Source organism: Hylaeus anthracinus, unplaced genomic scaffold, assembly GCF_026225885.1.
Source record: "Hylaeus anthracinus isolate JK02 unplaced genomic scaffold, UHH_iyHylAnth1.0_haploid 27329, whole genome shotgun sequence".
NCBI classification, from domain to species: domain Eukaryota; kingdom Metazoa; phylum Arthropoda; class Insecta; order Hymenoptera; family Colletidae; genus Hylaeus; species Hylaeus anthracinus.
The window spans coordinates 18273-34254 of record NW_026535136.1 but is presented as its reverse complement, the minus strand read 5'-3'; the positions used below and the strand labels follow the sequence as shown (position 1 = coordinate 34254).

The following is a 15982-nucleotide window of genomic DNA, read 5'->3' as shown; positions in this document are numbered from 1 at the left end:
ATTAACGGTATTCAATATTGCCACTCCCCACCAACAACTACCCCAAACCTACTCAGACAGTATACACATTAACGGTATTCAATATTGCCACTCCCCACCAACAACTACCCCAAATCTATTCAGACAGTATGTACATTAATAGTATTCAATATTGTCGTCCCCAACAATAACTACTCCAAACCTACTCAGACAGTGGATATCCAGCCTGGTGCTATGATTTTCCTCCACGTAAACACAAAGTTGGAAATGACGTACTCGTCGGTGCAAAGAAAAAACACTTTTTCAACCATTTCAGCTTTTGACGAGAAGTGAGGACGCCACAGCTGACTGGTTAACAGTCAATCCGTACCGTACATAATTGTAAACACGACACTGTTAACGGTTTCAGAGATCATCCCCTCCTTCTTTAACCCACCCATGAAACGATCCCCGTAAATACGAACGAATCTCTCCGAATTTCAGACCACCAGAATACCACTGCTGCCAGCCACAGACACGACGACGTTCATCCGACCTCCCCAACAGTGGTACCAAAGACTCCCGCCACCCACGCAAATACAAATATCCACCGCCTCATCGGCAATGTGCACGTCGGTGCAGCCATTGCGCCCAACGACAATCACGCGTCATCCCCTACAGGTTCAGGAACGATCGATTAGTCTTACCGAAACGATAGCAACGTTTTGTTTATCCCGTGTACTGATCGAGAACCCAACAGGTGCAAGAGAGGTTCCTGCAGTCGAGCCCGATACCGATACCGGTTTATCAGCACCCGGTTGAAATGTACCACGAGACAGGCCAGAAAAGGAAGAACCAAGGCGCCGACTTCAAGAATCTGATACTGTTGACGAGGAACGCCATGAAGGCGCATCGGGGCCAATCGAAAGTCCCACAGCAGAAGAATTACGTTCTGGAAACGAGAAATCGAAACGCCAAGTCGGAATCCGAGGTGCTTCAATGGCTGGACAAGAGTTGCCCGTCGAAGCCCAACGAGGCCGCGGTCGACACCTTGGCCACGGAGTTGAGGAACGTCGAGCGGAGATGCGACAGAAAAACGTCCGGTTCCGCGAAGGAAAAGGACAATTCGAAGAACGTGGAACGTCCCAAGACGGAAGCTGGGACCTCCGTTCAAGGATCCTACCCGAAATCGGCTAGCGAGAGGGACAAGAACGAAGGTCGCAGCAAAAAGAGACTCTACAGGGACGTTCTAGCGAACAGCGCTGAGAACCAAGCTATGATGGAGAACGTATTCGAGAAAAGGTGCGAGCGAAGTATTCGTTTTCATCAACGAATGAAAAAACATCACCTTTCTTTTTTTTTTTTCTTTTTATTCATTTTTTTGCAAACAGAATCGAAGTAGGAGCGCTGGAAGTGGTAAAAAAAATTGTTTTGAAAGAAAATTCAATTTTCTTTTTTTAAATTTCTTGTTTCTTGCAAAAATTGAATTTTCTTTCAAAACAATTTTTTACCACTTTCAATGCTCCTAATTCGATTCTGTTTGCACATAACTGTCCGCAATCACTTAAATTTTAATGAAACAGAGTGATTTTTCTTCCCCATTTTTTCATGTTCCCCTTAAATATCGCCACTTTCTTTGTTTGACACGTTGACGATAACTTTCGTGAATATTTTTAACCGACTTCGAAAAGGAGGAAGTTACTCAATTCGACGTGTATAAATATATGTATATATATATATATTTTTTTTTTTTTTTTTTTTTTTTAAATACAAAGCTAGAATTTTGTTTGAGAAGGAAACTACGTAATCTAAGATTTCTCACAGGATTTGTTCATAGAACCTTATCGAAATACAGGAATCACGTCCGGATTTATTTTCTTTAACAGCTCATCTACCGACTGAACTTTTTATAAATTCACAGTCCTGACTTAGCGTTATAGTAATGTATGCGTGGTTGATACCAGGTACGACGAATTGGAACAACAGGCGATAGAGCAGTACAGAACTTCGGAGGAATCTCTGGCGCTTAAATACCAAGTACGCTATCACAGTTACGCTATACAGTAGCGCTATGCATTACTACACCGTCGCAATTAGTTGCTATCTTCTCTGTTTTATCGAGAAACCCTTGATTCTACGTCCAAATTACTTTATCGAATGGTATTCGTATAGTTTGTTTACGCTTACGCAAGTTTTAAACGACGACTGAAACTTCTCTCGATTTTATGCGAACTACATCGTACATTTAATTTTATTAATCAGGAGCTCGAACGTCAGGCGATGGAACAATACGGATGTTGCGGAAACGCGACGGAGGAAGGGTCGACGTCGCAGACGTCGGCTGATCAGGAAGAAATCAGCGACACCTCCGCGAAAACTATCAAAGACACCAACTGTTCGGACGGGCGAAAGTGTTCAGGTTTTGGACGCTGCAGTCCCGTGAATTCGAACGAGAAAGATACTTTTCCGCGAGATAAGTTCGCGCAGACCGAAAATAAAAGCGAAACGGACGCGATAGATAATCGACCGAGCGTCCTTTCGACTACGGCCTCCCAAAAAGTGTATCACGAATCGAAAAACACGTCTAAGGGTGCATCAGGTGATAAAATCGACGAGAATGGTAAATATAACGAGTCTACGGGTCTATACAGGATTCCAGTCGCGCATACGCGTCGAAAAAAGCTGAGCGCGCAGTGCCGTAACTATAGGAAACAATTTATCATTCCACAGCCAGAACCAGGAGAACCGTTTTTTTTTTCTAGTTATAGAAAATGTGTTTTGTCTGTAAAATTATTTCAACCAGTATCCCTACGTCATAATTTATCCGCACAATTAATTAACAATTTTCATTTGTAATTCTATTTTTCTTCGGGGCGACTAAGATACTGTATTGGCGCTAAAACCAGTGCGCATGCGCGACTGGGAGCTTAATCTGCCATCGCACATGGCTGAGCGCGCGCTATTAAAAAATAGTTCGAAAACGAAGCACCATCCGACATTTTTATTATACAAAGAAAATTGTGGTTCAGAACCGTCTCGATTACCCCGGTTCTTACACTAATTCCGGGACACCCTGTGTATACGTGCAGAAATTAATTCTGTGCCTTTACGTTCGATCGTTTACAACTATAACATCTTAAATATTAGGTTGTCCCAAAAATTTGCTTTCGTTTTATTAATAGGTAATACATACACGATATTTTATGTTTTTTCTTACATTGCTGAATTGTGTACGATTCATTTTGCTCAATTACAGTTACAAAATCAATATCTAAGAAATTATATTGTCTACTTATATAAACACTGCCGCACAAAATAATTGAGTGCAACTCGCGAAAGAAACTTTTGGGAGACCTAATAAATCGTTCGAAATTTCAGTCCGAGGATCGTCGAAAAGGCCTCTGATACTGGTGTCACCCTACGAGAAACGATCAGAGGCCAGATTAACGAGAACAACGGACCTAGAGGAATTTTATTGTATCGCGCAGACGAATAAAAATATCTTCGATTATTATAACGATACGAAAATCGGCAAGTTGGGTGGCGGCGACGAGAACATAACTATCATTCAGTCGCCCAGAACGGAAGGTAGGAACAAAACGATACGAATAGGAGCTTGGATGATTAACTCCTTGTTTTTTTTTTTTTTTTGCTAATAGTTTGGCTCTCCGGATTTTGGACTACTTAAGGACTCGAGGAAAGAGTGTAAACCTTGGAACAAGCAATGAAAGTGTAACGCATCGAAGAAAACAACTACGGTACATGGATTCATGTATTTTATTAATACATGTATTTTGTTAATAAATGCTTCAATACTGTGTCATTTATATACATACATATTCTTTTAATAAAAATGACTTGACAGTTGTCGTTGCAGAGCATTCCAACATACGTTAGCGCACACACACATATGCGTTACACGTACACGTTTCGATACGAAAATGTGTTTCGTTACGTTTGTTCGTTAATAATTTGTAAAGCTGCAAAAATACCTATGCTATGTATTACAATTACGATGCACCAGAAAATTATCACTATAATCCTATATGCACTATAATCCTTAACAGCTGCTCGTATAAAACTTGTCGCTATTGTTCGAGACGTATATCGACGATGAATCCAACGTGAATATAGTGATCAAATGAAATATAGCCTCTTCAGTCTTTAGTCAAATACTTTTTGTATATCTGAGAATTTGTTCTAAGTTCTAAACGAAGATAATTAATCGTATTATCTTAGGAAGAGATGTATTATTAATTTGTAAACATTTCGTTTAAATAAAAATACGGATATAAAACGATTATCAAAATACTAAATATTCCTACAAAAGCCTTACGTTTGTTCGTTAGCTCCGATTATTTCCACTCGCACAATTGTACACACATCGAAAAAATTTTATCGATATTCGTGTTGACCTTTGCGTTATAGCAATAAAGAAATTGCATACACCCCGTATGCGAACCTTACTACGTTCGATATGCACATATTTTACCCCTGACTAATAGTTCTTTTCAGTATTATACTTAGCTTCTCGTAGATTACGAACTTACTTTGCAACCAGCACACTCGTCATACCAGGATAATTTGCGAAGAGTTATCATAATTTGAGATCATAACTAATATTATATAGGTACTCGAAACTATATCTTAAAAGCAAATATATTATCCGAAGCAATAATAATCTGTACCACCATGGCGTTTATCGTTTCAGGAACTAAAATTGTATAAACACGTTTTAACGCAATCTTATAAGAACGATTGTAGTACCAGGTTTAATTAAACTTAATTATATAGAGCAGAGTCTAATATATCTACCAGTTATCGAGGAATTCGAAACCAGTCTTTGGTATAGTTCTCTCCTCCTCCTCCTGATTTAGTTGAGAAAATTGGAAACTACTGTAAGAACTAGGCGTTTCTAACAATGCGGTCGACTCGTTGATATCGCTTGATTTCGTGCGCGACATAACAACTAACGTATTCGATTGACTTTTATCGGTATCCGAATCTCTTTCCCTAACTAAGCTCTCCATATCGTCAGCTAGAGTGTTTTGTAGCTTCAACAACGACGTTTTATTCATTAACTTGGCAAATATACTTTCAGAGTGATCGTCGGCGTTACCTTTCAACAAGTTGCTGCATTGTTCACCTTCAAACATGCTACTCGAAAAACAATCGGATTGGAAACGACCAACTTGGTGAGACGAAGCGTAAGGATCGCCTAGCGAATTTCCATTGTTTCTCTGTGATTTTGCTGGGCTTGAGAAATGCGGTGATTCTCCAAACTGAGCTCTTATTAATTTTACTTTCACATCTTCGTTCGAATCAATTATGCTGAGATTCATTTGGGACTGAGTCATAAATGAAAATGGAGCTGAATGTTCATCTCTCCAGCGTAAAGTCTGTAATATCACGTAATCTTTCATATATTTGTATATATGTTAATATATATAATTAAAATCAAATAAAATATAAATAAAATTAGTAATGTACTCACAGAACCAGTCTCGTCGATGACGTACTTCATGCCAGTCTGAATACGCAGCTTTGGATACCATTCTGGAAGCTCCTTGGTAAGCTCTACTTTCTTTAAGGTGTACTTCAACGCTACCTCTGGTTGAATTATAGTCTCGTTGATCGCTTGATTCCGCTCTGCTGTGCTCAACGTGTTCCACAGTCCCTCGTATGCTTCCTTTGTGGCAGTGATGTCTTCCCCTATTCTTTGCGCCAAAGGGTTTATACTGTAGAAATATTGTTCAGCCCTCGAGCTCAAGGTAGCACTCATACCGAAAGCTTCAAACTAATACGACTAAGGTATCTGCAATCATAAAAGAATAACATTAGTGACACCAATCTGGAAATAACAATGAATAGAATACGAGAAATATCATAAAATTGATGATGAGATAGTTCCTAATAAAGGTTACAATACCACGCAGAAACGTCTAATTATGAACAGATACGAGGACAGTCGAGCACTTAAGAGCCAAAATGCTCAATTACGAGAATTATAGACAGCATGAAATTAGACAATAGGAACGTCAGTGAAAATATATTCCACGCAATGTCCACAAGTCGGTTGACAGGCTGACATAGGCTGCCAGGACGCCCATAATTATGTTGGCGCGTGCGTAAATTTAAACCTACCATACTTTCACGCAAACATTTTTCATTCGTTTACAAAAACCCTCGAGTAACTTTAACAAAACGAAAATACTACAAATGATCGACTCGCGCGATAAATAAATATCTTATACTGCGAATACTCGATTCCCAAGAACGTAACGAACGCATAATGGTTACGCTTGGGTGGAAAAGAAAATTTGGAATTTTTCGACGACTATGGAAATGTTGGACAGAAATGTTGTTACACTGACGCTCGTAACAACAAAAACCGAAGTGAATATAAACTATGAGCTATTAAAATATCGTTATAGAATATATGTGAGTAATAGAAGTGATCGTGAACGAATAAAATTGAAACAGTCGGCTATATGTATACATGTATAGCTATCCATTGCGTTCAATCGGAAAATGAAACGTAATATATCGCTAATAGAAGTAAGTTCTTTGCAGAATATTCAATATACGACGATTAATAGGTAACGATAATGGATATATGAAATGATAAAGCTAATCTTAGTAATAGAAAAAAGTTATAATTACGTTCATCAAAGTAGAGTTCTGAAGAGCACCCATTTCAAGACATCCCGCGTCGAGCCAATAGATACCGGAAGTGGAAAACTTAAGTTTCTAGCGAAGCCAAGTCAAAATAGAGATTAAAATATAATTCATTCTTTTTTTAATAGACAATATTAATTTGGATAATGATAATGTCAATGTTAAAATACCTTTTTTATTAAAACAGGTAGTTTGATCTCGAAGTTGAAAAGATGTTTACCAAATTTTATTGTGATGTATTCACGTCTTTGAATTCAAGCGGGAGAAGCTTAGACGTGAAATGAACATTCTAGAAATGTAATTTTCAATTTTGGTATTGTTAAGTAAATACAAAAATATCGAACACTCGGAGAATAAACATCAATTATAAAAATGTCTTTTATATTTAATAAAATACACTTGAAATTTATGCAAAATTAAAATTTATTATTAAAAGTAAGATCAACAGATAACGTAGTACATTTCGTATGGGTTAGTCCATTCCAGTTCTACACGAAGTATGAACAGAGAATAACCGTTAGTTAAAATGCAAGTAAAAGTTTAATTCGTTTGCTAACTAAAATTAACTTGGATAGGAACATGTATTTAATCGTATCAAAGATTTCAAGGACCCATTTTATTGTTTTTCTTTAAAGTTATTAAAACTAACTTTTCGGAAGTAACTAACAATCGACATAAAAGGATACCGTGTTAAAATATTCAATAATAGAGTTGTTTAAACGTATTATTTATACGTTAGACAATATAATGCCCTATTATTAGCTAGAAAACTAACTGAATGTCACTAAAATTATCGAATAAGTCAATGTTTTTTTTTTTATTATTATCATACAAATATATACACATCGTTATTTTAAATCAGTTCTTGCGCGTTTAGTAACCGTTTTCGTACTCCATAATTTAAACGGAACGGATTGCTTACTTTAAAATGTACACAGTACACAAAAAAAAAATGATAATTATTTACAGACAACAATGTTTCGACAGGAATGATAATAAATAAAGAACGCATGTGATATCATGAGAATTATACTTAACGGTGGCTGCTTTAAGTATCACTTACACAGTTATCGGTATTCTTTAGAAAGATATTTCAAGTATAAACGAGCGTATGTTTTAATCGTAATCTATTTTCTTTTTCTCTTCTTACAAAATATATTTACAACCGGTAGTGTATCTCGGCAATTTGTTGGTGAATTACGAAACGAAACTGTCAAATGAAAAAAATAATCAACTCTTTTTATCTTATAGCTGTATCTCTGTATTAACTCTGCGCGTTTTTATCATTTATAATTATATTCTTTCATTCGAAAAACGGACGTGATTTAGTAACACTGCGTAATAATATGATTATTTACAGTACAGACAAATCTTTTCAAGTATCCGGGATATATTATATCTTTTCTTCGTTTTTTCCTTAGTAAAACAAATCTATCGATTAGGTACGTTAGTAACTCTCACTGCGGTATGTGTATTTGCATGTATACGTTTAGCGTTCTCGTTTAAAGGAATCATGATTTCGTATAAGTAAAACAAATTAAATCTTTTGCAAGTCTGAAAGCATAAAAAAAGTTTCCATTCCTCTCGTGTATGATTAAAACTCTAATAGTTTTGTATATTTGCATATTTTCGTAAATCGAACGATACACGTATAACTTGTCGTACTTCAATGGAAATGTGGCACAACTTCTTGGAACAATTATTTACCTATGCAACGTGCGGTAAGTTTTTCTTTTTTTTTTATATATTCGATGTCTTTATTAAAAAAAAATATAGTAGCAGTGACGATGATTCACGCGCGTATCAAATCGCGTATTAAAAACTTCTTTTTATAATGATATATGACATGTCCACAAATTTATATATATATATATACATATATACATATATACATATATATACATATATATATATATATATATATGTATGTATACATAATAGATATATACTATCTTCTCACAATGATTGCATATCTCAAATCTTGTTCTATATTATTCTAAAATAACACGAACGCCTCTTTAACCCTCGTTACAAATACTGTATTGCTTTAAGACTATAATAAACTAATAATAGATATGTAAACTGAACGGAAAAAAAATACAAATATCAGAAGTAGCAAAAACAAAAAAGGTGAAAAAAAATTCGCATCGTCTAATTCAACTAAAAAAATAACCCGTCGCGATAAGCAGGCAATACAGCGATACTCGTACAAGGAAATCCTTGATAATGAAATGTATGAAGATGGTTAAAGGATTGCACGAAACGTAGGCCGAGTGTAGAATCGTCCACAGTTACCTGTTTGACAAATGTTTCAGAGGACCCAGACTTAGTATAGATGTAGCACCAAGTGCACCTAAATTAAAAGTATTAGGATTCCTTGCACCGTCAATCGTAATTATAGGCAATCCAAAGTAACCGCCTGTTTGAGCGCTAAGCTGCGCCAACGGTATATAGCTCTGTATACCGAGGTTTGATAAACGATTCAACACGTGAGGTGATTTCAAATCTACCACTGGCAATGCTAACTCTGCACCACCATTTTGTGCAACGGTATCAACTTCCTTGTGATACGCTTGTTTGTGCGTTATCAGCGCCTGAGCTGTCGGATATTGAGCAGGACAAAGATTGCACCTATCGAATAAAAAGTATCGCATATGAGTACCGTAATCGTCGCGCGTAAAGACATTTGGTTAACTTACTTGTGAAGTAATTTACTTGGCGCACGGTGCGTAGCCATGTGCTGCGTTAATAATTCTTGATTCTGAAAATTTTTGTCGCACACTTGACAAGTGAGCAACGCTCTGAAATGATAAACGTACACAGTTATAAATGTAAAACGATAACGACAGAGTTCTCTCTCTAATGTATCTTACCGCGGAGGTCTTCCACGTCTAACCATCGGTATTTGCGGCGGACCGTCCTGCGTTAAATCGACAGTAGGTGGTCTTGGTGGTCTTTCCACTTCGTTCACAGCTGTCTTGTTTTGTTTATTCTGAGGAACGGCGAACTGACTTTGTTCCTGTTGTTTTTTTTGCGAACTAGCTGGTATGATAGAAATAGCAGAATTCAGATTGAGCGCTGTAACATGTAAAGGCTGCTGTGAAGGCATAGTCCTCTGTTGCTGTGAAAGTATCTGCTGTTTGTTTTGTTCGCTTGTTTTATTTTTATTTGCTGCTGGAGTAACAGTAATACCTCTGGCTGCCAGTACATTAGCCACAGCCTTTGCATCAGACTTCTTGCCGCCAGTAGCTGATGTGTTCTGCACTTGAGCTGGAGCGGAACCTTTAGATTAGTAAAATATGCTTTTTTATTCCTGCCGTATACCTCTTCCGCAAATAGCCATTTAAATTTCTTTTTCACATTTTTCTCTGAACATGTTTAAATAAATGTACAAGCATAGATGAGTACATTCAAACGATTGTACTGCAATACGTAACTGAAATACATCTAGAGTACTAAGTATACGTATTCGGTCCTTAGAATAGGAAAATTAAAATAAAAAATAAATTTATAAAAAAAAAAATGAAACTAATTTTTAGAAGAGGTTCGAACGCATAAATAAATCAATACATAATGTGCGTAACAGGAAATATCTGAACAGGTTTTAAAATTACCTGGTTGCCGTACGCTAAGCGTTATAGAATCCGTAAGATGTATGGTAGAATCGTTTCTATTCGTCTGTTGAGGAGTAGCGCCTTGAACGTTTTGTATGACAGGCACGCCGTCGTTTCTTTTTTGTTGTGCAATGACATGACAATCTGCGTCTTCGTTTCTATCTGGCAACAAGACATCCATTCGTCGTTGTTTCATAGCAGAGTTACTTTGTTGCTGAACTTGCATCGGTTGTTGTATAGGACGTTTCATGCGTTGGCGCGGAGATGGTCCAGTCTGCGGAATACGCGGTGCCCTATAAATACGTAGATGCAAATTAAACTGCTTAATAGTTTACCTAGAACGGAATTAATAATTCTATTGTATAAGCTGATACAGTGGCGCCTTTCCAACTGGTGCGTCTGCTTCTCGATTCATATCGCTTCCAATCGATGTAAAATAGTGCATCGCAACAACCGCAACAATGATGTACTGTTATGCCTACCAATAAACCATTGAAGTGTCATCTTGCCGTGATCAGCGATAAGATTCTCATTCACGGATGCTCCTCGAGGAAATGCTTCCTCGCGACCGCTACAACTAGATACTTCCTCTGTATACTTAAATTTGACTGTATCGCGTGTGTTGTCACTCTATTAATTAAATCTAATTGTGCGATTGGAATAGACGGCATAACAGTACTTGGTGCGTTTGCTTATAGAATTACTAGTTCTTCGATAGTTATACATATAGAGAGGTGCCACTGTAGTACATATTTTTCTTTGTAAATACTCTAAATATATTTTTGAATAATAATGGTACTTGCCGACTACTTTGTGCAACAGTAGGATATCTTCCGCGCGACATTTGTTGAGACAATTGGGGATGCATTTGCGGTGGTGCACTCATTTGAGGATACGGACCTGGTCCATACTGAGGATATAGATGTGCTATATGGGGAGGGTAATGCATCCCCTGTGGACCAGGAACTCTATACAGCGGTGGCCTTCCCGGTGGTTGTACAAAGTAATTTGGTCCAGGTATCATTGTATTAGCACCTGGCGGAAGACTTGGTGTCATTTGCGTTTGCGGAAGTGGCATACGTTGCACTTGTTGAGCCAATTGTTGAACGGGTGCGGGTAATTGTTCGAAATTAACAGGCGGTATTATTTGTTGTCCAGCGTTAGGTACTGTATTATACGTAGGAGAATTTGTTTGGTGCGGAGAAGTTAAAGGGGAATTCCTACTTATTTGCTGCGAAGTTGGCGTGTTTGGAGATTCCATTGATACCGCGTGAGGAGAATGCGTATTTAAGTGAGGCGATGCCTGACTCAAATGAGGTGAATTTTGATTCAAATGAGGTGAATTTGTATTTAGATGAGGAGATAACTGACTCACGCTCGGTGAAAGAGGAGTTCCATGCATTTGAGCTTTATGCATAGAAACTTCCAATGGCGAATGAAAAATAAGATTTATACATTCGGAAACATTGCACTGATAATGGCCAGCTTTGCTTCGATGCTCGTCTAGATGAGCGATATCTTTAAATTTCTCGTTACAGACGCGGCAGGTACTAACAGTTTCTGCCAACTTTTCAAGCGAAACATATTCCGTTTCCGATGGTAAATTATTTGCTAATGTATCATTTTGATTATGTCGTTGATGATCGATCAAGTTTTGTAAGAGAGATCCCGCGCTCTCGATATTATTGTCGCTCCTATGTTCAGGCTGTTCTTCGTTTTCTTTAGAAATTGCATTGTTCTTGTTGGACAAATTGGTAGATAATTGGTTCCAATTGAAGCCTGTTGTCCCCTCGGTTGATTCTTCAGGCTTATCTGCATTTTCACATACCGTTGTACTATCTACCGCGTGATTTGAAAATGTAGAAGACTTTGAAATAATACTAATAGCTGGATTCTCTTCTAAATCGTGTATCATGTTGGAGTCAGGTTCTGCCTCATCATCTTCTTCGATTCCGGAATTGTCAATTAATTGACTCATAGATCTAGATCTGAAAAGTTAAGCGATAAATTATGGTAACTAATATTTTACTAAGGAATCGCTTCGTTACGCGATATTACCCTGACTGTTCACCGAGCTTCTTTAGGTTTTCAATTGTTTCTCGACATGTTGCTTCCAATGCATCTGACTCTTCGTGATCTTCCGTTTCGGAAAGTCTTTTATCTGAATTATCATATTGGTCTGTACCTTGCAGATCATCGACATTTTGATCTTCTTTTTCAGATGGATTTGCCATGTCACTCCCTACACCTGAATCACCTTCATTTGCATCTATGGATGGTCTGTCATTATCTTCCAATGGATTATGATCATCGGTATTAAATTTAATGTTCCCATATTCATCCTATTAGCAATACTCTTTGTAAAATAATACCAAAAATATTTCTCGTATCGATTAACAAGACATACCTGTTGTTCTACCATCACGTTTTCAAATGGTTGATCAGCCGAGTTTCCTGAATCATTCTCCTGTCTTTGATCATTTTCTTTTGCCCCAGCCACGTCTCCTTGATGATAATTCTCCGTACCCAGATTAATATTGCTATTTACAACAGTAAAATCTTCCGATTCCGATGACTTTTTAAACTTAAGCTTAAGAGAATCAGAAAAATTCTGCTTCTTTAACGTTAATTTCAGAGAACCCCTCTTCTCAGGATCTAGCCAATACGTGTTACTATGCTTCTTCTTTATAGCTTTTAAATTTGTAATCCTTCTCAGAACTACGCGTGCTCTTCCTAAATGAGTATGTATATGAGAACGTAGTTGTTTCTTTGATACAAACTGTTCACCACAAATTTCACAATTCAACAATGAAGATGGTGCAGTGAATATTGAATTTTGATCATCTATTTGTTCATCTGAAATAAAATATACCTAAGAAATTACAATAAAACTATGCTGTATCAACTGTATTGTCACAACATGCTAGCATTGTTGTATAAAATTTATTTAAAAACAAAGAGGTATCGTAAAGACGGGACATCTAACCACCTTCTCGAGTGAAAATTTCCGAAAGAACGTCGACTTGGTAATTTGCCGCGCTTTCGTATCTTCTATAAAATCGATTAAACTAATATAATCGTCCGTAAACTCGTGTCAAAATTACACATCGATAACATCCATACACATTTCTTATTTCGAAGGTTCGCACAGTGTATCAACGCGCGTTCCCCGTGTTACAACGGATGTAAACAATCGATGCCAATGTATATGCAGCAACAGCGAGTTCATGCAAAATGGTTGTAGCAGTAGACAAGCTAGCGCAAGCGAGATAATTGCCCGTAGTTTTGCCGAGAATTGAAAACCGGACTCTCCAATCGATATTACCTAAAGAACGAATAGCATTGGCTCATTTCATATTTCCACGAAATTCCCGCCGTAATGTAGCTCGTATCAAAACATATTTCACGCGATAGCATTGCAAACGTCCATAAGCTGTCTTTTATCGGTCGTAAACGATCGTGTTAACTCATATAGATTATATTTAAACCGAGAGACCAGTGAAATATTGGTGTTTGAGAACTCGGAAAAAAAGTAAGAAAATATTTTTCGTAACACGGTTAAACTCGATATTGCTTGATTTTGCTAAGAGAAGGACATAAATCGAGATTTCATTGGAACTAAATAAAAACGTAAGTTGATTGTGTCACACTCAATATCAATGCACTAATAACAGTTGCAAATTTTTGTATTGTCAGTCATCAAAGGTATCCTAACCTTTCAACAGTTATAATACATACATTAATAATCATAATACATAATACGAATGCATATAAAAATATAAAGAAACAAATATAAACAGTCGTACTACAATGTATACATAAATATGAATAAATATTTATTCCAATTACGTACTTCAATTCATCTTCCTGAATGTTATTTTCTGTATACAAGTTGTGCGATAAAACTTATTTCTTAAAATGAAACATAAACCGCTAAGCATGCACTTCAGTGTTTCAGCGATATATCAGTCTCGACAAGTATACAAGTTTTCCTTAAATCTCAAGGAAGTAATTCGTAAAAATTACACTAAACTTTAATACCACTTGTTATGAGTGTTACATCGTTTGATTTTTGTGTATAATTTATATAATTGTATACTGCGACCGATATCTTGGAAAAGAACATACCAAATTTTTGTAAATCGTCCACTTTTGTATCGTCCTTACAAATATTCCTTTGATCGGTAAATCTAAATTCCTCAATGTCTTGATCCAATGGATTGTTCATTTCCAATCTATAAATAAAGTTAATGTTTACTTTCTGTTATGATACTTTGTAAATACTGTGTAGGATCTGTTTACTAATAACAGCATTAATATTGTCGTTTGTATTAATTCATGTCATACTTACAGGCATTGTTATCAACAATGCAAATTATCACAAGGTCATCAACAAGAGTTTATCTTGATATGAACGAACGTTCACTGCAAACGCGGTGTAAATGTTTACCAACACACATACAGTAATCTATGTAGCAATTAACAATTCACATGTTCATCACAATTACGATAGGTTTCACTGAGAAAAATCGTTGGAATTCCGTAGAACTGAACAGTGGTAAGACGTACTACCACGTTCGAACGTATCAATTAGCGTTTGTTAATGTTTACGATTGATGGTAAGGTGTTAAATGGAAATAAGGTCGATTAAACAATCGCGAAGTAAACTTTCAACATGCGTCAAACTTCGTTACGTTAACTAGGTAAGGTGAAACCATGAAATTTACTTTCGATGATCGGTGATTACCGTGACACGATGTCAGTGTACATTTATTGTTTACATGTGAAAAAAAAAATGTATCGAAGTCACGGTCTCATTCGGCTCATATGAAATTAGAGAATGAGAAGAAACATATACATTCTTCTGTCGTTATTCGTACGCTGATTTTTCTCCCGGGTTTCTTGCATTATGAATTAAGTATGGCTGCCAATTGTTATGGCATGATCACTGCGCTGTTTATGGCACGTTTGTTGTAGCGACATTCAACGAATATAAAATCGGCGCGTCAACTGCGATGCCTACCGTACCCAATCTGAACTTATTATTAGTACGTGTTATATCGAGCCGCCAATATGGCGGCGCCGCGATGAAACCCGCGCGTCGGACAGGATAATCAACTCAGTGTGAATTCGTGCCGAACTGTTGAGGCGCGTTCAGCGACGGTTCAGTGTTCAGATGCGTTGTTTTGTAAGGACGCGCGCGCGCGCACGCGAGGTAGCGTGCGCCGATCGCTGCAAACGCTGGGGCTTCCCTCTCCTCTCCTCTCCTCTCCTCTACTCTCGTCTCCTCTCCTCTCCTCTCCTCTCCTCTCCTCTCTTCTGTTCCTGTCGTTCCGTTTCTTCGTATCTAACTTCTCCGCTGCACTACCGTCACCACCATTATCCACTTCCTCTCTCCCCCCCCTTTCTCCTCTCTTTTGCGTTGTCTTTCTCGAAATCTTTACCTCCACCGGTGCATTTCCTTTATCAAAGATCGAAGGGTTCACTTTGGCTGCATGCCCCTAGTTATACAGGATGTATACGGTGAGCGTTATGACGCCATCACGTATGCCCTTCGAGCTAAATCCAACAAATACAAAAGGGTCGTACAACGAGATGTGCGCTGAAGCTCGAGGAGGAGGGGGAAGTAGAGAAGGAGCCCCAATTGAAATTAAGTCAACCTAACGTGCACTCAAGTATGAGTAGGGAACCAATCCGCTCATACCAAGTACTGCCGACGCAGGCGCAGCTCG

At 37.5% G+C, this 15982-nt stretch overlaps 3 protein-coding genes across 6 annotated transcripts; 1 reads left to right on the top strand and 2 right to left on the bottom strand.

The window, feature by feature from the left end:
• The first annotated feature begins 234 nt into the window (after window positions 1-234).
• On the top strand, window positions 235-3741 carry LOC128893308 (uncharacterized). Its single transcript, XM_054154171.1, has 6 exons — window positions 235-639; window positions 719-1260; window positions 1923-1995; window positions 2221-2578; window positions 3337-3546; window positions 3618-3741. Exons 1-6 carry the CDS (start codon window positions 583-585, stop codon window positions 3644-3646), a joined length of 1269 nt encoding a protein of 422 aa, XP_054010146.1. The 5' UTR covers window positions 235-582; the 3' UTR covers window positions 3647-3741.
• A 7-nt stretch (window positions 3742-3748) lies between these two features.
• On the bottom strand, window positions 3749-6097 carry LOC128893309 (uncharacterized). The gene is made up of 4 exons (XM_054154172.1): window positions 5888-6097; window positions 5453-5773; window positions 4774-5357; window positions 3749-4672 (listed from the first exon to the last, which is right to left on the bottom strand). The coding sequence occupies exons 2-4, from the start codon at window positions 5738-5740 to the stop codon at window positions 4666-4668; spliced, it is 879 nt and encodes a 292-aa protein (XP_054010147.1). The 5' UTR covers window positions 5741-5773; window positions 5888-6097; the 3' UTR covers window positions 3749-4665.
• Window positions 6098-7746: 1649 nt separating this feature from the next.
• Window positions 7747-14951, bottom strand: LOC128893307 (uncharacterized). Of its 4 annotated transcripts, none has more exons than XM_054154169.1 (10): window positions 14602-14951; window positions 14379-14485; window positions 12658-13106; window positions 12309-12592; window positions 11054-12238; window positions 10251-10543; window positions 9829-9918; window positions 9510-9714; window positions 9336-9437; window positions 7747-9267 (listed from the first exon to the last, which is right to left on the bottom strand). In XM_054154169.1, exons 2-10 carry the CDS (start codon window positions 14476-14478, stop codon window positions 8928-8930), a joined length of 3048 nt encoding a protein of 1015 aa, XP_054010144.1. In that variant the 5' UTR covers window positions 14479-14485; window positions 14602-14951; the 3' UTR covers window positions 7747-8927. The 4 variants fall into 4 exon arrangements, with proteins under 4 accessions (XP_054010144.1, XP_054010145.1, XP_054010142.1 ...); XM_054154170.1 differs by having other exon boundaries at window positions 9829-9906; XM_054154167.1 differs by having other exon boundaries at window positions 9510-9918.
• Between the last annotated feature and the right edge of the window lie 1031 nt (window positions 14952-15982).

Excerpts from the sequence above, each read along its gene's own strand:
- LOC128893307 (XM_054154167.1), bottom strand. The coding sequence starts at position 14,478 with ATGAACAATCCATTGGATCAAGACATTGAGGAATTTAGATTTACCGAT. Across the intron at positions 13,107-14,378 it reads GGACGATTTACAAAAATTTG|ATGAACAAATAGATGATCAA; the intron begins GTATGTTCTTTT and ends ATTTTATTTCAG. Across the intron at positions 12,593-12,657 it reads ACGTGATGGTAGAACAACAG|GATGAATATGGGAACATTAA; the intron begins GTATGTCTTGTT and ends TATTGCTAATAG.
- LOC128893309 (XM_054154172.1), bottom strand. The coding sequence starts at position 5,740 with ATGAGTGCTACCTTGAGCTCGAGGGCTGAACAATATTTCTACAGTATA. Across the intron at positions 5,358-5,452 it reads TCATCGACGAGACTGGTTCT|ACTTTACGCTGGAGAGATGA; the intron begins GTGAGTACATTA and ends GTGATATTACAG.
- LOC128893308 (XM_054154171.1), top strand. The coding sequence starts at position 583 with ATGTGCACGTCGGTGCAGCCATTGCGCCCAACGACAATCACGCGTCAT. Across the intron at positions 1,261-1,922 it reads GAGAACGTATTCGAGAAAAG|GTACGACGAATTGGAACAAC; the intron begins GTGCGAGCGAAG and ends GGTTGATACCAG. Across the intron at positions 2,579-3,336 it reads TGATAAAATCGACGAGAATG|TCCGAGGATCGTCGAAAAGG; the intron begins GTAAATATAACG and ends TCGAAATTTCAG.